Source organism: Macrobrachium rosenbergii, chromosome 14 (genome assembly GCF_040412425.1).
Source record: "Macrobrachium rosenbergii isolate ZJJX-2024 chromosome 14, ASM4041242v1, whole genome shotgun sequence".
NCBI lineage: Eukaryota > Metazoa > Arthropoda > Malacostraca > Decapoda > Palaemonidae > Macrobrachium > Macrobrachium rosenbergii.
In genome coordinates this window covers 47,640,756-47,664,770 of record NC_089754.1, presented here as the reverse complement: position 1 = coordinate 47,664,770, position 24,015 = coordinate 47,640,756, and the positions used below count along the sequence as shown (strand labels likewise).

Genomic DNA, 24,015 nt, shown 5'->3' with positions numbered 1-24,015 from the left:
AACGGGGTTCCGCGGAGCCATAGGGGGTTCCGCAAGGAATCGTGAAGTAATTGTATGTTGCAAATGTTGGCTTCGTAATGCGAACTGTCTTGTGATGTTATGGTAGGTTTATATGATCTATATTGAGAAATTTCTTAGACGTGCATATGTATATATATATATATATATATATATATATATATATATATATATATATATATATATATATATATATATATATATATATATTACTAAGAAATCACAAAGTAACCACGTGAATTTGTTTATTAGCTGAAGCCACTGGGAAAGTTCAAAATGAAACGACAGAGAGGCAAGTACTTTCGCGTATTTTTAATACATCTTTGGGGCACAAAGATGTGTTAAAAATACACGAAAGTTCTTGGCATTCTGTCGTTTCATTTTGAACTTTCCCAGTGGTTTGTGCATGTGTATGTATGTATGTATGTATGTATGTATGTATGTGCACTGTAGATAAAGGTTCCCTAGGGTATGGAAAATTGTTTCAAGGGTTCTTGGAAGGTATAAAAGTTGGGAGTCACTGCTCTGAGTTGTACGTGAGAGGAATCAGGGAATTCAGCCAACAGTTTCACCTTACAGTTCTCAACAAATAGTGTTCAGGGATGAGGCTTTGCATGTCACTCTCTGCTCCAAATTGGAGCAGAGATTTATATTAGCAGTATATATCTGGTGCTTTTAACAGTTGCCAACTCCAGTCTCTGAAGACAAGGTCAAAACGTTTTCTGATCAATTTCATTTTAGAAATTGTATTTAGATGACCATAGTTTATTCTCATTTTGTACAGTAACAGTGGAAACAAACTCAGCTCAGAATACTTAGGAAAACTAGTATTTGTGCCAGAGTGTGGTCACCCACCCAAATAGTGACCTCGTTCAGTGTAATGAGTCGTGGCTTGTAGCTAGCTAAGTAAAAGATCACTGTTTTGATACAATTCATTTTTTTTTTAAATTTAGGGTGCTATAGATTTAATGGAGATATTGGCATTCTTGTATATTTACAGTGAATTCTTTTCAGACTACCCATCGCATGATAGGCGTACTGTCTGAACAAGATTGTTGTCATTTCCCTTCCTCCCCCTCCTCCTCCTCCTCCTCCTCCTCCTCCTCCTCCTCCTCCTCCTCCTCCTCCTCCTCCTCCTCCTCCTCCTCCTCCTCCTCCTCCTCCTCCTCCTCCTCCTCCTTCTTCTTCTTCTTCTTCTTCTTCTTCTTCTTCTTCTTCTTCTTCTTCTTCTTCTTCTTCTTCTTCTTCTTATTATTATTATTATTATTATTATTATTATTATAAGTGAACCATTATACATGTCATTTCCCTAACAACTATACAGTACATTTTATTATTATTAATATTATTATTGTTATACAGTATGTTCATGAGTTTTACTGTCAGATAATTTTAAGAGACACATCTCTCGTAGATGTAACTTTTACAGTACACCTATTTTTTGAAAACCGGTTTTATAAATAAACGCAAGAAACACCTATTCTACTCCTTCATTATTTTATTCTTTAATTTCTTTGAAGCTTGGTTTCCTGGATTAAAGATACGGGTTTCCTACGCGAATGTTTTCTTGACTAAAGAGCACTCGGAGGCCATTTTTTAAAGAAGATTACTACTGATTCGATAGTAATCTGAGATTTCAGGCCATTTTAAGGAAGATTGTCACTGATTCAGTAGTAATTTCATAGCTGAGGCCATTGAAAGAAGATTGCTACTGAATCAGTTGTAATCTAAGAATGTTGATGCTATTTTAAGGAAGATTGTTACTATCTCGATTGTGATCTGAGAGTATTGATGCCACTTTAAATATAATTGCGACTAACTCGGTAGTTGTCTGAGAGTGTTGATGCCATTTTAAGGATGATTGTTACTAACTCGATAGTTGTCTGAGAGTGTTGATGCCACTTTAAGGATGATTGTTACTAACTCGGTAGTTGTCTGAGAGTGTTGATGCCATTTTAAGGATGATTGTTACTAACTCAGTAGTGATCTGAGAGTGTTGATGATTTTTCAGGGATGATTGTTACTAGCTCAATAGTGATCTGAGAGTATTGATGCCATTTTAAGGATGATTGTTACTAACTCAATAGCAACCTGAGAGTTTTGATGTCAGTGTAAGGAAGTGTTTTACTGTTTCAGTAGTAATCTGTGAGTGTTGACCATTTTGTTTAGGACGATTGTTATTGACTCAATGTTAATCCAGGAGAGAGTTTAGAGCATTTTTATAAGATTATCATGGGCCCAGATGTAATCAGAAAGGTCAGGTCATTCTAAGGGGAAAAGTAATCTGAGAGATTGAGGGTAATTTTTAAGAAGACTACTTTTGCCTCAAAAATAATCAGAAAGTTGGGGCCAATACAAGGGCGACTTTCATTGAGATCACTTTGTTTGTTGGAAGATGATTAACTGTTTTGAGACTAATTTGGGACCTGTGATTCAGCTAGCCTTTGGTTCTTCTCATTGCAGCTGGAGCAGGTACCAGAACGCTAAGTCTTAATTTTAAGTCACTATAATGCTCAACGGTCATCTTATATCAAGAGCTGAAGGTCGCGTAAGTGTATGATAACTTTTCGTGGCATTTTCCCTTATTTTTTTGTGACCTTTTCCCTTCTTCTTGTGACCACAAATTGACCGGAGTTGTTCCAAGTTCTTCCTTTTCCTCCATGATGTTGCCACAGACAGTTGGATTATTTAAAAAAAAAAAAAAAAAAAAAAAAACAAGAGACTGTAATGCATGAGGTAGATAGATATGCATGACTTGTAAATTGGTTTTGCTAGAAAATTTTGTTATTCATGTTTTCATTGTTCTGTGAAAACAGGAAATAACTTTTTAACTCCAGTAAGAATGACATTGTGTAAGTAACGTATTTGTTCTCTCTCTCTCTCTCTCTCTCTCTCTCTCTCTCTCTCTCTCTCTCTCTCTCTCTCTCTCTCTCAAACCAGCACTGTTGATTGCAATATTCTGTCAACAAATTTGCTTTTCCTTTCTCTTTCATTTGCATTAGCAAGGTTTCATGATATATATATATATATATATATATATATATATATATATATATATATATATATATATATATATATATATATATATATATATATATATATATATAGATAGATAAATAGATAGATAGATAGACAGATAGATAATTAACTGCTTTCTTACTTAAAAGGTTTATATCTCTTTTAATTTTTGTTGTTGTACAAGGCTTTAGAGAAGCGACACGGACAAAAATAAAAACGGTTAGGTAAGTATAAATCTTTAATAAAAAAAATTGGTCAACGATATATATTACTTTAAAAAGACGGCGGAGACGAAGTACAAATAAAAAAACAAAAAAGTTTATCTTTCTGAACTATCAACATCAGAAATCGATCACAGTTTCGTCGAAGCACCATAAAATACGGCCGTTTAGGAGCTGCTTTAGCAGTAAGCCCTCATGGGCATCCCCGTGGGTATTTTTCGAAAGTCCTCACAGGACAGAGTCACCACAGCGTCACAATCCGTCACCGGCGTGAGTCGGGAACCGGTACCTCGGCGCCAGGTCGTCCCCTCCGGGTTTCAAGAAGGGCGTGTAGGTGCCGTCGCTGATGGGCGCCGAGGGGTCGTATTCCTCGACGACGTCCGTGACGCCCTGCAGGATATCCTTGAAGTTCAGGGGATCCATGTTGTACCCGAGGTTTTCCAGGAGGCAGAAGTCTCCTAAGTGGAGGCTGAGGATCGTGCGTTCCATCTTCTCCGTGAGGCGGGACTTGCTCAGGCGCTCCAGAAGGCGGAGCCTGACGGATGCGCTGCACAGTACAGCCACGCGCCATGTCAGCTGCAAGGGGAAAGTAGTAATTAAAGTACAGTTTTTGGAGCCGTTTTTTTAAGAATTAAAAAAATTAATCTGCAATTTTTGGGGCCATTTTTGTAAGAATTAAAAAAATTAAACTACAGGCTTTGGAGCCATTTTTTTAAGAATTAAAAAAATTAAGCTACAATTTTTGGAGCCATTTTTTTAATAATTAAAAAAATTAAGCTACAATTTTTGGAGCCTTTTTTTTAAGAATCAAAAAAATTAAACTAAAATTTTTGGAGCTATTTTTTTAAGAATTAAAAAAAAATTATAGTCACTGATTATAATTTTCTATATGAGCTGCAACGGGAAAGAAGGCATTAAACTACAGTTCTTGGAGCCATTTGTTTTTAAGAATTAAAAAAATTATTGCGTTTACTGATTATAGTTTTCCATATGCTTTGGCCTTGAGTTAAAAGCAAAACAATAAAATTCATTTCTTTTTAAACATTCTACTCACCCAAATCCCAGTAATTATGGCAATAACGATGAACCACAGCCACATCACGAGATAGATCTTCTCGTTGACGACGTTCTGTGGGAGAACGCAAAGGATGTCTTCGAGCATAATGGTTCCCGAGGGGCCGATTTTCCTGTAGTTGCATTTCGTCAGCCTAGGGAAGACCGTGATCAGGGCGTCGTACCTCTCAGCGTCGTCTGCCGTCAGCAGGGACAAGATCTGTAGGAGGGAGAGCCTGGATTTAACAACCGGGAAGTCTGGGATGCTGTTTTTAATGTTCTTTGCCCTTTCTTCTTCTCTCTTTTTGCTCAAAGACGGAACACCGAGATGAAGACCTATCTAATGTTGATAAAATAGCCTCCAAAAACTGATTTATGGTTTATGACATTTTGGCTATCGAGCTAAAAACTGGGGCTTTTTCAGCTATTCAGTGCTTTAGACAGTGGAAAGAGGGAGTTGGACAGCAAGATGGAAGAAAGAAAGCGGAAATGGAGATAAAGTAAAAGGTTAAAAAGTACAAATACCCGTTACTAAAGCACTGATAAATTTGCATCCTATGGGAGCTACCGAAAACTGGAAGACAGGCCAATGTTCTGATGTATAAAAGTGCCCCTGTAACTGTTAGGGCTTGGTTAAAATGATCAGGACTGCCAGTGACTGAAACACAACGTTATTCAGTTATCTGAGACCATAAAAATTATGAACCATTATGATTTTATGAGCGTGAAATTACCCTGATATCGGTGTGAAGTATAGCCGGCATGTTTGCCAAAGATATAAAAAGGTGTGGAACAATAAAACAAAGTAACCGAAAGGAAAAGGTGTGAAATTAACCTTGTTAAGGATCGCGTAAGGAGGATTAGAGAGGCGTTGCGACACCCAGTCATGACCTTGGTATGTCCGATATTTCAAGAGCATTTATCAGTGTCATAAGATTATCTAACAACATGATGTGGATCAAAGTCCTGGAGGTTACAGAGGAAACAAAAACTTGAATAACAAGGTTGATGCAGAGATTATTCAATGAATCAGAGTAGAGAGAGGACCACCGGGGTATAGAGGACCACCGGGGTATATCTGATTTATAGTTACTTATGCTTTACGTCTAAAACAACTACAATACAGTCACGTTTCATTTGAAGTATTTATGAAATCCTTAAATGAATAAAAAAAAAAAAAAAACATTTCAAATGAATATCAATAAGAAGAAAACGTGATGAAAAAAGAGGAATGAGAATAACGGGATGAAGATGAAAGGTGGTGTCACGTCAAGTCAAAAACTAACCTTGGTACCGTAGTCCCAGAAGACGCCACCTAGAAATTTATCCACGGAGTACATTTGTAGAAGAACGTTGGCTAAATTCAGTGCCTCGCAGGCGTGGTATATAGCTGCATACTGCATGTTCAGACCCCAAGATTCTCGGGCATAGCTGCAAAAAATACATAAATAAATAAATAAATAATTGTTCTGACATAGCTGCAAAAAAAAAAAAAAATTGTTCGGACGTAGCTGCCAAAAATAAATTTTTTTTCGGACACAGCTTCAAAAAAAAAAATGTTCGGACATAGCTACAGAAAAAAGTAATTGTACGGTATTGAATTATTAAATTGGTTAGAAATCGTTGATTAATTAGCCTGTGACTGGAATGTTAAATTTGTGTGATTTTAATATTCATTCGGTGAGAGAGAGAAAAAACGTGAGTTTGAATAGATGATAAATACTCAGATTATCGTTTTCGTGCACATCCGTTAGTCACTTAGTTTTGCAGGCGTAAGTTTCAATAATTATTTAGCATGCGCAACACAAGACTGGAGAGTGCTAGAATTATGGTTTATGTATTTGTGAGTAATATATATATACATATCGTTATTTTTTAAAGCGTTACTTTTTCCGTCAGAAATGAAAGAGCAAAAATTTACTGTAAACAAAAATAATGTGGCAAAGATTATTAGTAATAAATCAAAATGATGAGAGAGAGAGAGAGAGATAAAAAGAAATATAGGAAAAAGCCGAGTGCAAGAACAGAAACAGAGAGAGAGAGAGAGAGAGAGATAAAAAGGAATATGGGAAAAACCCGAGTGCAAGAATTGATTCCGAACTTAGAAGACAAGTGAGGATAAACCATACCGTGTTCGATTTCACATATGCAGACACAGAAACAGAGAGAGAGAGAGAGAGAGAGAGAGAGAGAGAGAGAGAGAGAGAGAGAGAGAGAGACATGCGCTTCCCTACAACAACATACACCTCGAAGAATGGTAATCCTTACCTGATGATGTTCTCCTTCTTCTTCTTGGCGTCCTCATCGAAGATATTTTTGTTCAGATCCTGAAGGAGGCGGTCGACGTGCTTCCCTTCGTACCACTTCCAGATCAAGTGGGGCATGTAGAAGAGGCATCCCTACGGGGGAAAGCATTGCGAATCAGTTGTTGGTTTCGGTTTCAAAGGGCGGTCAGCGGAGGTCTTCACATGTGAGCGAATATTAGTAGATGATTTCACGTATTTTTCGATGGGTATTTACAGTGGTAGCGGTTACATGCGCATGTGTTGTCTTAATTATTATTCAGGAAGTGTAACATATATATATATATTATATATATATATATATATATATATATATATATATATATATATATATATATATATATATATATATTTATATATATGTGTACAGTATAATATATATATATATATATATATATATATATATATAATATATATATATATATATATATATATATATATATATATATATATATATATATATATTAAACCCCACACACAGTAGTATTCGCGGTGGATGCATGCTGCAGCCCCCTGTGAATAGCTAAAATCTGCTAATACTTGTAACCCCTCAAAAAACACTTAGAACTGCCTATTTTGAAGTTTAAACACAAGAAAAACCCTCTAAAAATGCTTATACCTGAGTATTTTAATAGCTTTATCACAAAAAGTGCGTTTAGTCATGAAAACGATATGAAAATACAGTAATTAGTGAATATTTCTGAGCAAATTTTCCGCGAATAATGGGTAGACACGTTCCACAGAGAAATCCACGAATCGTGAGAACGCGAATACGGGGGCGTTACTTATATATACAATATACAGTATATGAGATCACATAATCCGTCTTGCTTACCTGGAAGAAAAGTATCAGCGGTACCCACTGGTAGTAGGCATGATACCTCTGTTCGTGGATTTTCGGATCGTACTTCCCAACGCCCCTCATTGCTGAAAGAAGCGTTTAGTAGATGTTATTTCTTTTGTGAGAAACAAATTAGTGTTGAGAGAAATAGGCAAGAATGTAAGATGACGAAAGTACCGTAATAAAAAGAAATTTACATTTTCTAAATTGTGAATGAACAAAGATGCAAGTGAAAATGGAATTGCAAATGGAAGGTGACCTTTCTAGCCATCAGTGAACAAATATTGAACAACCTTATTATTCTTATTATAAATAGATGAATATGTAAAACCAAATAAAAGACAAATAACTAAAAGTAAAGCGCGTTGTCCATGTAAGTAATAAATAATTAATTATGATTACAACTGTTTATTCATAAATAAAAAAAAAGAAAATAAAAATTTCGTCATGGTGAATTACGAAAAGCAGAACGTGCTATCCATGTAATTAATAAATTGATAAATACAAGTATACCTATCTGCCAATAAATCCATAAATAAGAAAAATTAAAATTAAAAATTCCATCTTTATGACGAATCAGGAATTAAAAAAAAGTCCATGAATAATGAGATACGACTACACCTATTTGTCCATAAATAAAAAAAAAAAAAAAACAGCCCATCCTTACGATATGTAGAATTGATGGTGAAGGTCGAAGTGATCCAGCAGTAGGTCGTTATGGGCTTGAGGGCGTTCACGTCGTTGGTCATACACTCGATGGTCTCGCCCACGTACTCCTTGGCCACGACGAGGGCGCAGCAGGCGAAGCAGAAGGTGGCCGTCCATCGGTAGTGGAGGCGGAAGACGTGGCTGTCGACGGCCGTGAAGGAGTACCTCACTTTGGCGATCGCCGCTAGGGCGCCTAGGACCCCGAGCACCATTCTGAAGGAGCGTAGAGAATTAATATTAATAACGATTTTAGACCTTTTTTCTCTCTCTCTCTCTTCCTCTCTCTCTCTAATTTGTACGTGTTGACCTAAAGAGCCATTGAAGTGCCTAGCCACAGTGTCTAAAAGTTCTCATGGGTATGTATACGTTTATATATACATGTATATATGTCTAGATACATAATATATATATATATATATATATATATATATATATATGAATATATATTATATATATGTATTTATAATTATGTAATATATATATATATATATATATATATATATATATATATATATATAATATATATTATATATATGTATATATAATTATAATATATACATACATATATATATATATATATATATATATATATATAATATATATATATATATATATATATATATATATATATATATATATATATATATATATATATATATATATATATATATATATATATATATATATATGTGTGTGTGTGTGTGTGTGTGTGTGTGTGTGTGTGTGAATGTTTATAGTCAACAGTAACATAATCCATCTGTACATAGTTATTCTTTCTCTAGTGTTTTGTCGAAGCAACAGGGCAAAAAATTCAATACTTTTGTCGTGCTGACACAAAAGCGACGGGGCGAAAGGGAGACAGGAAGACATGAGAGACAGAGGCAGAGTGAGAAAGAGATAGACAAAGAGAAAGAGAGAGAGAGAGAGAGAGAGGGCTATGTCACAACGTTTTTAATCCGTGAACACTATCAAAGTTTGAGTTAGCCACGTAGCAAAATACGTATCAGTTAGAGATTTGCTGTAAAAGTTTCCTGAATCGTTATTTATAAACATATACATAATATTTTTTTGTCATAGGTACACGCGTGACTTTTTTATATTCACAAATATTAAGCCACAAGTATCACGTAATGATAACCGAATGGCACCGAATGTTGGCAAATTCGAGAGAGAGAGAGAGAGAGAGTATGTATGACTAATCACACGAAGCATCCGTTAGATTTTGCATAAAAGGAAATCCCAGACTGACGCTGAAAGACTTTTGCTAACGGTTTGTTTGAATTCATTCGTGTATAACTCATGAACTTTGAAATCTACAACTTAATCTCTAGTAACTTATGTCTTGAGTCTAGAAAGTGTATATTAGGCTTCTGCTGAGGGACTATGGCTAACGGCATGATATACCCACAGGATTTTGAATTCTCTTGTCCAACTCGCGAACTTTGAAATCTATAACTTATTCGCTAGTAAGTCCAAAAATTTTATCTTAGGATGTGGGACATGTTATAACTTCAAATTATTTCTGGCTGGCAGTACCCTTTAGTTACGTTCACAATAACTTGTCGACAGGTTTTCTCTTCAGCCAAGATGTATTCGTTTACAACTAGAAATATGTTTGCAGAGGATTCAAATTGCTATGATTTGACATTGATTTGACATTTTCTAAAACTAAAAGGTCAAATCTTATTAACAAAAACTAAAAAAAAAAAAAAAATATTGTCAGATATTTCAGATGCTCTCCCGGTGGTAGAAAAACTGGCTTTATAAATTTTACGAAGACAAAAACGTATATTAATATAAAAGAAAACTGAAGCAAATAATAGAAAGGAACCTTCCTCGGGGTAAGATCAGTATTTCTCCAGATTCATAAACGATTTCGATGCTTCATATCACCACTTCACAAATGTTGGTCGCTAATCTTCGTGTTATTATTGCTATCGTTATTAGGATATTAATCAAGTTTGCACATTCACACGAAACATCACCAAATTAGCCACCACATGAGCGAATATCCACAAGAGAAGAGAAATTAATAAAAAAGTATTAATCACTAGAAAACGATTCAGCACTGGACGTAGAAGACCCACTCTCACCTTCACCCTTGAATTCCCACTTCACTGGAGGAGGAAGAATGGACGAAGACCCCCAGAGGGAGAGATGTGCAATTTGCAGCTCAATGGTCGAAACTGGACCGCTGCGAGGGCGTCTACCTTTATTTTAAGCCCTCTGGGTGCCCGTCCTCTAACGTCTTTGCGTGACACTGACGTCGTACGCACAGGAAGTGACGTCGTTGTTATTACTCAGAATATTCTGTATATGTAAATGAAATAGGTTCGTTATTGTAAATCGCTCGAATTACGATAAACGAGTTAAATGCAGTTCTGTATTTTCGTGTCCTCAATGGTGTAAATCAATATCTGGGGTATGGTTCATATTTTCAGAGGCAATAGTTAAGGGGTCCCTGCTGTTCTGTGGCATTTTGAAAGGATATGACACATGTTGCGTCATGCTGTAAGCCGAAATATGGGGCTTGAAAGAACACTGTTATAGACACACAGGGTAGTTTATGCCAGTACTTACGTATAAGTGGTAAACTAAGTGCATACGTTGCAAATAAATCTGTTTGTAGCTATACGTATTTTCTTAAAAAAAAAAGATAAAATTCTACTCAAAAACAATCTCTTCGCAATAAATAAAATCCTTCCATCCAAGGTTTTTTTAGAAACCTCAAACAAGCTTTCTTTGTCCAGCAGCAAGTTTTGATTGGTTTAGAACTTTGTCTTTCAATTACTCAGTCACCTAAGCACTATTGGTAAAAGGGATAGATAGAAAGTCTGTTCTTAATATTTGGTCGCAAAAATCCAGACAGCACTCGTCACCGCTTCCTTTTGCATTGATGGTTACAGATCGCCGTCGACGTGACGTAAATTAAGCGACGCTCTCTATTAATTTTAAATAGCAGTAGTTTCCCGAAAAAAACCCAGAGGAGAAGCAAAACATTGCGTCAGCGATGATGACGTCACTGGTCTGCCTTCGACCAGAGAGAGTACGGAAGACCATGGAAACAAAATAGAGTGAAAAATGGCTCTTTGTGGAACCCATTCAGATGATGGATTTTCACAATGATATTTGGTTCAATCTAGCCGAGTTTGAAAAGAGTGGCCATTACGCAGAAAGGCAGAGAGTTCGACCAACACTTAGTAGGAAACTTAGTCACGTCCTTCCTCTGTAGGAAAGTCGCTCTGGACAAAGAAAGTTTGTCTGACGTTTCTAGAGAAAAACCTCGGAGGGCAGGATTTTAAGAGGTTGTTTTTGAGTTGAATTTTTTTTTTCTCAAAAACCGACGACAACAAAGTTACACTTAATGAAGACAGTATTTTTCAGGGAACAGAATCATGATTCCTCTCTTGTCAGTTTTAGAGTTCGGAATTAAAAAAAAAAAGAGGTCAGGTGTTATTCACCACAAAACACTTGATTCTCAAAAAGAAATAAAAACATGCAATGCACTAATTTATATAACGAGAACTAACTTACTCTGAATTTACCATCAAAGTTCTTTTCTCACTTTAACACTTCGCATCTCATGAAAAGTGTCCATAAAATACCTAACATATACCTGTTATTTCTGACATTGTAATACAATGTCAGAAATATTTATTATTTCTAAGATATACCTGTTATTTCTGACATTGTAAATTTTACAATAATATATACAATGATTGTATATATTGTATATATGTTTATTTTGACTTATCATTCAGCGTGGTGAAGTACCTATGTTTTGATTTATTGTATTTTACAATGTTTTCTTGCCGTGAGGGATAATGTAGTCTGTTCGTTTCACTTGCTGCATCCACTTTTTAGCCTTTTATTCTCTCTCTCCGTTCTCTCTTCCTTTTTTCAGTCTTGTTATCCAACACCTGAAACTGTTACTTCTTAGTGAAACTGTAGGGTATTCTCCCAGTTCCCAGCTCTTCGTTGGGCGAGTCGGTAGAGCTGTGGACTGGCACTCGCCAGGTTCGAGGTCGAGTCTCCGCCCGGCTGATGAAGAGTTAGAGGAATTTATTTCTGGTGATAGAAATTCATTTCTCGCTATAATGTGGTTCGGATTCCACAATAAGCTGTAGGTCCCGTTGCTAAGTAACCAGTTGGTTCTTAGCCACATAAAATAAGCCTAATCCTTCGGGCCAGCCATGGAAGAGCTGTTAATCAACTCAGTGGTCTGGTAAAACTAAGGTACACTTACTTTCTCCCATTTCCACCTTTAGGGCATTGTGTTTCATCTTCATTTTTTGGATCCCTTTATCTCGCTGTCCTTTTCAGTCGTCTGGTTAAACTATCTTAATAATAATAATAATAATAATAATAATAATAATAATAATAATAATAATAATAATAATAATATCTCGCTGTCCAGCCACTCCAACTCTCCCGTTTTACCGTCCCGAGGCGCCGAGTGACCGAAAATGCCCCTAATGCTTGACCTGACCGCCTGGATTTCATAACTCAAGTGATGGTTACTCCTTTCGTTCAGGTTAATCTGCCAGCATTATCACTCGCTATATGACAAAGGAAAATTTCAGCCAGCTCTTCCTGTTGGGCTCAAGTTGACGTGACAGCTAATGCCCAACTCCGCTGTATTTCCGGGCAGCTCAAGGAGCAAGAGACCGTGCCAACGCAAGGCTGGCTTCATCTGAGGAGGTATCTTAAGACAAAAAACTTTTTATTTTTTTTTTTTTTTCATCTCAGCCTCGAAGGTTAGACGTGGTGAACACTGAGAGACAAGATTGTCGTGTCTTCAGACACCAAAAAATGGGTCTGCATCAGAATATTGCCCACATTGGTGGCCTCTCTCTCTCTCTCTCTCTCTCTCTCTCTCTCTCTCTCTCTCTCTCTCTCTCTCTCTCTCTCTCTCTCTCTCTTTCAGACACCAAAAATTGGCTCTTGCATTAGAATATTGCCCCCATGGGTGGCACCCCTCTCTCTCTCTCTCTCTCTCTTCAGACACCAAAAATTGGCTCTTGCATTAGAATATTGCCCACAAGGGTGGCACCCCCTCTCTCTCTCTCTCTCTCTCTCTCTCTCTCTCTCTCTCTCTCTCTCTCTCTCTCTTCAGACACCAAAATTGGCTCTTGCATTAGAATATTGCCCACATGGGTGGCAAACCCCCTCTCTCTCTCTCTCTCTCTCTCTCTCTCTCTCTCTCTTTCAGACACAAAAATGACTCTTGCATTAGAATTGCCCACATGGGTGGCCTCTCTTTAACTCTCTCTCTCTCTCTCTCTCTCTCTCTCTCTCTCTCTCTCTCAGTTTCTTTAACTTAGTGTTGCTAACACAAAAATATATTGCTACATCTCTTTAACTTAGTGTTGCTAACACAAAAATATATTGCCACATCTCTTTAACTTAGTGTTGCTGACACAAAAATATATTGCCACATCTCTTTAACTTAGTGTTGCTAACACAAAAATATATTGCCACATCTCTTTAACTTAGTTTTGCTGACAAAAATATATTGCCACATCTCTTTAACTTAGTGTTGCTAACACAAAAATATATTGCCACATCTCTTTAACTTAGTGTTGCTAACACAAAAATATATTGCCACATCTCTTTAACTTAGTGTTGCTAACACAAAAATATATTGCCACATCTCTTTAACTTAGTGTTGCCAACACAAAAATTTATTGCCACAACCATGGCTACTTGAGAAACCACCCAAAGAAGATCAGTTTGCTGGGCGGTTGACGCAAAGCATGTGCGCGAATACTAAATTAAATGACCTAAACAAAAAGAAAGTTCTCCATCATTTGGATGGCTGAAACGAGCTAATGCATGTCGTCAATATTAGGCTTTCATGAATGTTCACTGCCGCCATTGTGCCTCGCTTCTCTGGCCTCCCAGTCTTGGTGATCATGCATTAAAAGCTTTTGTGTATTTGCAAGCCGTTTGGATGATGATAGATTTTAATATAATGCGTATTTTATTATTTATACATGCATATATATATGTATATACCCGCCGCCAAATCAAAGTCCTTCATAGAAGGCATCGTGCTTACCCCATATAAAAATGGGAAAAAAGCACGTTAAAACGAAAAAATGTATATATATATATATATATATATATATATATATATATATATATATATATATATATATATATATATATATATATATATATATATATATTTATATTACAGGTGTTCCGGACCCCATCATCCTCATCCGCATCCGTATCCACATTAGCAGCGAAGTAAATACATTAGAGATATTACGGATATCTGCAACCAGAGGACATCCGCACAACCTTTAACATCCGGATCCGCGACATATCAGCGGATCTGAATTCTGACATCTCGATATATATATATATATATATATATATATATATATATATATATATATATATATATATATATATATATATATATATATATATATATATATATATATGTACATATAGAAATATAAAAATATATATATATGTAACATGTATATGTATACCTGCCGCGGTCCTTTCTTCATTTTCTTCAAGTCCCGATGTACATGTGGCTTCCACATGTATATCTTCAGTGCTTTTTTTTTCAGGTTTCAAGGTTGATGTCCCCTGTAGGGGGTTAGTGCCGTCAGTCACCTCGGGTGAGGTGCACTGTAGGCATTACTTCAGGTTCTTTGCAGCGTCCCTTCGGCCCATAGTTTCAACCCTATTCATTCCTTTTCACTGTCCCTCCACTCATACCCTTTCTTCCATCTTACTTTCCACCCTCTTCTTACAATTGTTTCACTAAGCAACTCTCAATTTTCCTTTTAGCCCTGAATGACCTCGTAGTTCCCAGTGCTTGGCCATCGGCCTTAATTGTGTATTCTGTTCTGTTATTCAGGAGGAATGAACAAAATACTGCAGCACTACTGTAGTTATTCATTCTTAAGCTGACAGCTGTTTCTGCCTTTCATGTCGTCTTGAGGGCTAATAATTATATATATATATATATATATATATATATATATATATATATATATATATATATATATATATATATATATATATATATATATATATATATATATATATATATATATATATATCTATATATAGTAGAGTTTAGTATGACCCAAGAAATTCTCTCTTTTTTTTTTTTCCTTTCTCGGTTGTAATTCTTTCTTCTTAATCTTTCCTCGCTTGGTTGGTCCATATATGGAATTATCATTAAACCCGATTTCAACTGACTTCAATATATAGAGTAAATTAAAATAGGAGAATAATAAAATGAATCAAAGGTTTATTAACTAGGTTTATTTAATCACAGAAATTTATAAATAATACCATCCGATCATACAAAAAAGATTAGATAATAAAATGACAGTGTAGAGACACCATTCCAATGCCATCTTTGAAGATCAATACAAGAAATGGAACTGTTTGGAAAACTGAGATCCAGTTTCGTTGGTTTATCCAACAAGATATTATGTATTTGGAAGATAACGAAGATATTTTGTACAACTATTGGCCTCTGCTTTGTTGAATTGTTTTCGCCCTTCTGCATCTAGTTGTTATTGACAACTGGACTACAGAAGTCCTCTTCAACCAAGCATTCAATACTCTCTCTCTCTCTCTCTCTCTCTCTCTCTCTCTCTCTCTCTCTCTCTCTCTCTCTCTCTTTTGTAAGTATGCATTCATGCATACACTTGCGCATTTATCTCTCTGACTGCATTTATTTATTAAATATAAGAAATGGGCACCATAAGATAATCATAAGACATTATAATGTCAAGATTTTTATTAACTCTGTATAAATGAATTTAAGTCCAGTATTTTTTTTACTCGCTGAGAGCATGACGCCGATATGAAATTCGAACAATGTTATCAACCTTGGAATACGTTTTGCCAGGAGCCAAACATTTCATTCCATAACACATTCGTCGTTTATTTTTCTTTTGAATGCAGAGGCCAAGAATCAAAGAAAACAAAAGGAAGACTGAAGAAAGAAGAGGGATGAGGCTTAACCACAAAAGAAGCAAATGACAAACTGCCTATCAGAGGAGGACAGGTTTTACGTCCTAGGATAAACGGGAGTAGGAAGACGATTCAGAAGCTTGGCAATAGGAGGAAACAAATCAATCGTCGGTAGCGGAAATATTAATAATGAATCTAGGAACTTTTCTCTTTTAATCTCTGGGGAAATGTCCCATTACAAGGATGTTTCGTCATCCTCCATTTCCATCCTTTTCTTGCGCGCTTCTGGATCCTCCTCGTCGTCGTGCCCCAGGCGGTTGTAGGCGTTGGCATTGAGATCGTCGACCAGTATGGCGTCCTTCAGGATATCCTTGAAGGTGATGGCGTCCAGGTTCTTCCCCAGGATGTTGAGGAGGCAGAAGTCCCCTAGGCTCAGGCGCTGGATGGCCTTTTCCATCATGTTGCTGGATTCCAGTTTGCCTCTCTGTTCCAGCACGTGAACCCTAATAGCAGGCGCCAGAGCGATGACCAGGCGGTACACGAGCTGCAGAGATAAAAAAGATGACTTATAAGTTACCACGAAGATCATTTCGTTGCTTTCAAGATTCTTTTGCCAAGCTCAATGAATTCTGAAATATCGCCTTGTTTTAAACTGTCCTTTCAGAGACTGTGGTGATCAAGATTTGCAATTTGCTCTGAAGTTAAATTCGAACAATTATAATATTTTTTTATTAATTCACTTTATTGTTCATCGTTGTTCTTTGGAGATTAGCTAAGGATTAACATGAGTAGAAAATTATAAATCCAGTTGCCCATCTGGTTAAATATACTAGTCACTTTTTAATAATTATATGGATTATAACAGACACAACAACCCGTGAATGTCTTTGTATCATAATATTTTGAGGTCCTCTTCAATGAAAGTCTTGAAATCCGTATCCTGATATTTTTGGAGCGTTTTCACTGAAAGCTTTGAAAACCGAAAGGAAATGAACTGAGAATGTAATTTAATCTCACCTGCATGCTGGTGATGGTGGCCAGGATGACGAACCAGAACCATAAGATGGCAAAGACCTTCTCGTTGAGGATGTTCTGGGGCAAGATGCACAGTGGTTGCCTAGTGGCGATCGACCCAGATGGGCCAATGTACCTGTAGGTGCACTTGGCCAGCTTAGGGAACCGGGTTCGGAATGGGTCGTCATACTCTGTGTCATCGATGATGTGGCTCAGGACCTGGAAAAAACGAATCGTCGAAAGTTAATCAACTTACTTTCCCGTAGAGGGTAGTGCCGCCAGTGAACCTCATGCTGTGCACTGCAGGCATTACTTAAGGTTCTTTGCAGAGTCCCTTCGGCCCCCACGTTAAATAAGTCTAATCCTTCGGGCCAGCCCTAAGAGAGCTGTTAATCAGCTCAGTGGTCTGGTAAAACTAAGGTATACTTAACTTAACTTTGGCCCCCTAGCTGAAACCCCATTCATTCATGTTACCGTACCTCCGTTCATATTCGCGTTCTTCCATCTTACTTTCCACCTTCTAACAATTGTTTCATAGTGCAACTGCTTTGAGGTTTGCCTCCTGTTACACTTTTAAAACCTTTACTCCCAGTTTCCCTTTCAGCTCTGAATGACTTCATGGGTCCCACAGTTTGGCCTTTGGCCTAAATTTTATAGTCCAGTTCCAATTCCAATAAGCTTCCTTGACGTACTTCGTTAGCATCCAGTTTCAATTCTAATAAGCTTCCTGGACATACTTCGTTAGCATCCAGTTTCAGTTCTAATAAGCTTCCTTGACATACTTCGTTAGCATCCAGTTTCAATTCTAATAAGCTTCCTTGACATACTTCGTTAGCATCCAGTTTCAATTCTAATAAGCTTCCTTGACATACTTCGTTAGCATCCAGTTTCAATTTTAATAAGCTAACAAGTTCCAATTCTAATAAGACATAAACTTCGTTAGCATCCAGTTCGTTAAGTTCCAGTTCTAATAATCTTCCTCGTTAGCATCCAGTTTCATACCTCGTTAGCATCCAGTTCCAATTCTAATAAGCTTCCTTGACATACCTCGTTAGCATCCAGTTCCAATTCTAATAAGCTTCCTTGACATACCTCGTTGGCATCTAGTTCCAATTCTAATAAGCTTCCTGACACACTTCGTTAGCATTAACGCTGCCCAAATCAAGTAACGAACAACATTTCGAGGCAATTAAGTTACGAAATCATAAAAACTTACGTCGGTGCCGTAAGTCGTGAAAGCTCCGTTGAAGAAAGCGTCCAGCAGAAGCATCTGAGTGATGACATTCACCAGGTTGAGGAACTCGCAGAACATGTAGGGGATTCCGTACTTGTAGTTGCAGCCTCTGGCGTTTTTGGAAACCTTCACGTATCTGGTCGTTTTGAAAGTGCAAATGAGGACATTTTAGATTTTTACGTTTTCTTGTCATAGAAGAAGCGGGGGTCTTCTACGGATGAATAATATACTTGAGTGGTGAATGTTATGTCTGAGAGGCAGAGTCAGTAAAACAGAGCATTTTTAAGTGTGGGTGAGTACACATTAAAATGAAAAAGAAAATGTTTTCAGTGATCGGTGGATGGAAATTAATAAAATCAGTAGAGGAATAAGAATTAAGTCACTGAAAGATATAAACAAAGTCAGTAAATTAAAGTCATAAAGGTAAAACAAAGTCAACAAAGTCAGAAAGATATAACAAAGTCAGTGGAAAGATATAATCAAAGTCAGGGGAAAGATGTAAACAAAGTCAGTGGAAAGATAAACAAGGTCAGTAGAAAGGTATAAACAAAGTCGGTGGAAAGATATAAACAAAGTCAGTGGAAAGATATAAACAAAGTCAGTGGAAAGGTATAAACAAAGTCAGTGGAAAGATATAAACAAAATCAGTGGAAAGATATAAACAAAGTCAGTGGAAAGATTTAAACAAAGTCAGTGGAAAGACATAAACAAAGTCAGTGGAAAGATATAAACAAAGTCAGAGGAAACATGGACATGAATCCATTGAAATTATAGGAATGCAACTAATGCAAACACCCAACACCTACTTGACGATGTTTCCCCTCTTCGTAACGACGTCCGGATCCATCGTGTGGCGGTGGAGTCCCTGGAGAAGGAGCTGGACGGTCTTGGCCTCCCACGCCTTCCACAGGAGGTGAGGAAGGTAGAAAATGCATCCCTGCGAGAAGAAAGATACCATCAGCATGAGAGCTATCATCAACATCATCATCGTAGGTTTTACTTCCCATCAATTTTTATTTCGTCATCGGTAAAATCATGAAATAAGGACTTCATTAATTCTTGATGCACGTCATCATCATCATCATCATCATCATATCCATTATTTGAAGAGCCATGAGATAGTGACTTCTTTATTTCCGTGTTGATTATCACCATCGTCATTACCATCACCAATACCGCATATAATCATTATAATATAATTTATTATATAATGATTATAAATCATTATATATAATCATTATATCACCAATATAATCATTATAAGAGAAAATTACAGAAAGTATAGATTTCTTGGTTTGGGAGGAACGTGAGATTTTGGATTAGGGAGAATGAAAGAGAATGATATAAAACTGGTATTTTCATTAAAGAGAGGATAATGAAGACGGGTGTTTTCATCATACGTACCATGAAGAAGAGCACGAAGGGAACCCACTGATAGTACGCATGGTAGGTATGTTCATGGAAGCTTGCATGGTTCCCTAGACCAGCTGTTTTGTAAAAAAGAAAATAATGGTAACATTAGGAAAAAAGACCTTTAATACAGGTTTTGTTAAACAAAATGGCAGTTTCAACAGCATTTATTTTATATAGTAAACGCTCAATTCGTCTTATCAATTTTTTTTCTTGTGCTGGAATGGTTGCAAGCACATTACTAAACCACCGGATATGAATATTGGTCAATTGCTTGCAACCATTCCAGCGCAAGAAAAGCAATTGATAAGACGAAATGAGTGTTTACTATATCAAATAAATGCTGTTATAACTGCCATTTTGTTTAACAAAACCTGTAATAATAATAATAATAATAATAATAATAATAATAATAATAATAATAATAATAATAATAATAATAATAAGTAGTTCTTTATCATCAGAATAAGACCTCTGTCCATCTTTGCAGCTTCCTTTTTTTTAAATTTGACGTAACAGTTTCAATCAAGAGTTTTTTAATCGTAACTCTATTTGTATCTATTAAAGATGCAACGTATTATTACCCTAAAACAATTCTCATTGTATTGTATTTTAATAACTGACTTAAATTTTTATCTGTTTATTTATTAATTTTTTAAATTTTTCTTTTCTAATAACTGATCTTTTCTTTTTATATTTCCTATTACCTTCTGTTACTTCTTTCAAATGAACAACCATATTCGTTGGAAGCTTGAATTTCATGTCACGGTCCCTGTGAGCTTATTCAGTATGAACAGGGTTCATGTTCTGAATAATAATAATAATAATAATAATAATAATAATAATTGGAATACTTTTGACGTCTACGGTCACTGTAATCTATTTCCCGAAACTACGTCCTAGTTCCGTCGGGTTTCCAAAACAAGGAAACTGTGGTTTTGACCCACCACGGCCTAACATAAACTGCACATTTGTTTTTCATTCAGTATGATTAAGTAAATAAAAGTGGACCAGTTTTGTTACTCAAGAATTATACTTCACTCTAATTCATGATATATCTTGACATGGCAGGATTCTGTAGCCTATATTGCATATTTGTTCTATCATTCTATACATTTAGATTAAAAAATTGATTTAGATTAAAATGCGATCATATAGCATGACGCTCTCTTGATATTACTTTAAATAGCCTGCACGAATAATATCAAAATAATACAACTTTGGTCGACAGGTAGCAAATATAGGAAATAGGTTGTGATTGTCAATTGTTTTTTTATATGATCCCCTACTTAATAAGTTTTTACCGATAAAACTGCACTTGCGCTGTCTCACACATTTTTACCGTCTATTTTTTTTTTTAAACGTCACTCATTGCACCATTTATTCATTATTTATTCACGTTTATTCATGAGACGTAACAAACCCACAGATATAATGTGGTAGTCACGAGCTCAAAGGTCGATCAGTTTGACCAGTCTCTCAGACTGTTCACTCCCAGAAAGTGGAATTCTGCACCTTCTTCGGTATTTCCCGAACCACATGACCAGTCTCCTTTCGAAGGGGTACATTGCATTAATAAACTGTTCTTGATGAACTGGTCTGAATTTGGAGAAAAAATAACTCACTCAGAATTTATAAATATATATGAAAAATTTAATCGGCTCACCAGCCCAACTCACTTGTGGTGTTGATCGTGAAGGTGGAAGTGATCCAGCAGTAGGTGTTGACGGGTTTGTCGACGGGCAGCCCTCCGTCCAGGCACTGGATCGGGTCCCCTATGTACTCCGAAGCCGCCACGAGGGCGCAGGCGATGAAGAGGATCGAGGTCGTGACCTGGTAATGCAGGCGGAAGACCGGACTGTCGATGTCCGTGTGAGAGAGCCTGAGCTTCACGAGCCCGGCGATGGACGAGAAGATAGCCAGCACCATCCCTGGGGAGACGGGGAAGCGATTACAAAAAGATGAGTGTCAGTTCTTAAAGGCCTGTTATGAAGAAGAAGTAGGAGGAGGAGGAGGAGGAGGAGAAGAAGGAGGAGGAGGAGGAAAAGAAGAAGTAGGAGGAGGAGGAGAAGAAGTAGGAGGAGGAGGAGGAGGAGGAGAAGAAGAAAAAGAAGAAAACTAAGGAGAAGAATCTGAGCATAAAGAAGAGGAAACAGAATAAGAGGCAGAAGTAAAAGAAGAATAATCTGAGCACGAATAATAATAATAATAATAATAATAATAATAATAATAATAATAATAAGAAGAAGAAGAAGAAGAAGAAGATGAAGAAGAATCTGAGCATCTTTTACGAAACCAAAGCCTGATCTTCGCAAGGTCGTGAGGGTTGAAAAATAGTCACCGCCGTCCAAGGGACCCTGGGCCAACAAAATTCCAGCTATACTGTCCTCAAAGACTGTCCTTGTATTTTGGTATCCTGAGTCAAAGGATTGGAACTATGATTTTAAATGTATGTACTGTACATGTGCTTGTACTGTATGCATGAATGTATGTATCCCAGTTGGCTGTTCGAAATGTTTTCATTTTCGTCCACTTGTCAGTCTGAATGTTAATTGCGCACATACGTGATGGTTCAAGTATAGTAAATATAATCGGTTGCACTTATCTTGTCATCAACAGCAAGGTGAAATAGCAATAGCACAATTTCTTTACTTCTAAAGAAACGTGAGAGCATTCACTGGTAACTCTGTTGAGTGTATTAATTCTTTTAGTCCGTGGCGATGAGGGTCCACAGGTGGTGATTTTTCCCAAATTCCGTCTCAGGAGCATTCTGACCGAAATCGCCAAATTCCATCAACTTTACTAAGACATTTTCACTGAATAGTGTCAGTATGTGAAACAGAAGAAACCCCGAGTGAGGCAAAGAAACCTTAAGTAAAAGTAACGACAAAAAAGATCAAGAAGCAATAAGTACTTGAATCAGTGTCAAGGTATACCCTCTGACGGCCTGCTCAGAATGTCTGATGAAACCTGCACGATAACAAATTACAGAAATAAGTGTTGATCTAACAATAACTAGAAAATAAGAAGAGCAAAATTAGCGACTAACCTCTTCACCCAAAGTGTTTCCTTTGTAGCGAAAAAAAAAAGCTACGCCTCCAAACGCCACCAAAATGAAGACCTCCAACAAGGGCACCTGCCGTCCGCTACAGAGTCCCTCCGCAGTCTGGCACCAACGCCCTAAAGCTGCTGACACTTTCCAACAGAGGGCACCACGTCCTGACGGTTCTGAGAAGAAGAGTGGAAATGAAAAAAAAAAAAAACAATGACATCATTTGCTAAGAAATCGAAAAAAACTTTTCGGTTGGTTTCTCGAACTCGGCAGTAGATTTTAGACTTTCTTTCACTGTACCTGACTGAGGAAGGTGGTCAGTATTGTGATAAATGTATGTAACATGAATTGATTTGGCACTGGGATTTTTTGGATTATCGCGATAGAAAGAAGAAAGTGAAAACAGAAAAACTGTCTGACGTAATATCCCGTCAAGGGGCTTCCTGTCCCAAGTGGTTTGGTGTGCTTTGCACCAGTTACTTTTGCTCCAACTAACTTTAAGATTAGTTTTTAAGTTGATGAATTTTATGCATGGTACCCAAAGCATTTTAAAACTGAGCAAAACTGACATTTTCACTTGACTATACTAAACAACATTCCCAAATGACCAGGATCCGCTAGAACTCAGGCAAGATGTATCGAAAAAGAGTTTAAATAGTAATCTATTCAGTTATTTTTTTCTGATCAAGAATGAAATTAAATATTCTCATGTGTGGCTTGAGTGACTGAGTTGCTGAGTGACATAGGTGGTATATCTTGAAGTACATTTTCGTTTCTGGTCGGGTTTGTTCGAAATTGCCAGTTTTCAAGATGAAGATCTGGTCTGGAGGAGAACTATTGAAAAGGACAGGGTGAGAGATAACATGAGCAATAACGAAATAACGCCTCTCTCTGTGAGGAGTTTGGTAAAAGAAAGGCAGAAAATGGAAATAAAGAACACACAGTATCTTTCGATAGATCTCAGTTGATTTACTTGCTATCATACTCCTCCATGTCCGCATTCAGTTCTCAAAACTTAGGATGCTGGAGCAAGTTCATTCCCCCTCATACCTGCGTACCTGACATCTCGTTACCGCATGTTTTCTTTTCGTCCATTCGTGGACTTTTCGTTAATGCGGACGACAATCAGAGAAGTTTAAGTAAGAACTCCCTTCTGTGAACTTTGGCATTTCTTGTATCTGATGCAA

At 36.8% G+C, this 24,015-nt stretch overlaps 2 protein-coding genes and 1 pseudogene across 2 annotated transcripts; 1 reads left to right on the top strand and 2 right to left on the bottom strand.

Moving 5' to 3' along the window:
- Window positions 1–1,498, top strand: part of LOC136846107 (innexin inx2-like) — a 20,905-nt pseudogene extending 19,407 nt beyond the window's left edge.
- A 1,758-nt stretch (window positions 1,499–3,256) lies between these two features.
- On the bottom strand, window positions 3,257–11,401 carry LOC136846097 (innexin inx2-like). Its single transcript, XM_067116817.1, has 7 exons — window positions 10,256–11,401; window positions 8,122–8,375; window positions 7,449–7,540; window positions 6,579–6,709; window positions 5,597–5,741; window positions 4,312–4,530; window positions 3,257–3,833 (listed from the first exon to the last, which is right to left on the bottom strand). Exons 2-7 carry the CDS (start codon window positions 8,372–8,374, stop codon window positions 3,510–3,512), a joined length of 1,164 nt encoding a protein of 387 aa, XP_066972918.1. The 5' UTR covers window position 8,375; window positions 10,256–11,401; the 3' UTR covers window positions 3,257–3,509.
- Window positions 11,402–15,442: 4,041 nt separating this feature from the next.
- LOC136846105 (innexin inx2-like) lies at window positions 15,443–23,184 on the bottom strand. Its single transcript, XM_067116845.1, has 8 exons — window positions 23,129–23,184; window positions 22,826–23,004; window positions 21,456–21,707; window positions 19,771–19,853; window positions 19,173–19,303; window positions 18,349–18,502; window positions 17,136–17,351; window positions 15,443–16,662 (listed from the first exon to the last, which is right to left on the bottom strand). Exons 3-8 carry the CDS (start codon window positions 21,703–21,705, stop codon window positions 16,354–16,356), a joined length of 1,143 nt encoding a protein of 380 aa, XP_066972946.1. The 5' UTR covers window positions 21,706–21,707; window positions 22,826–23,004; window positions 23,129–23,184; the 3' UTR covers window positions 15,443–16,353.
- Between the last annotated feature and the right edge of the window lie 831 nt (window positions 23,185–24,015).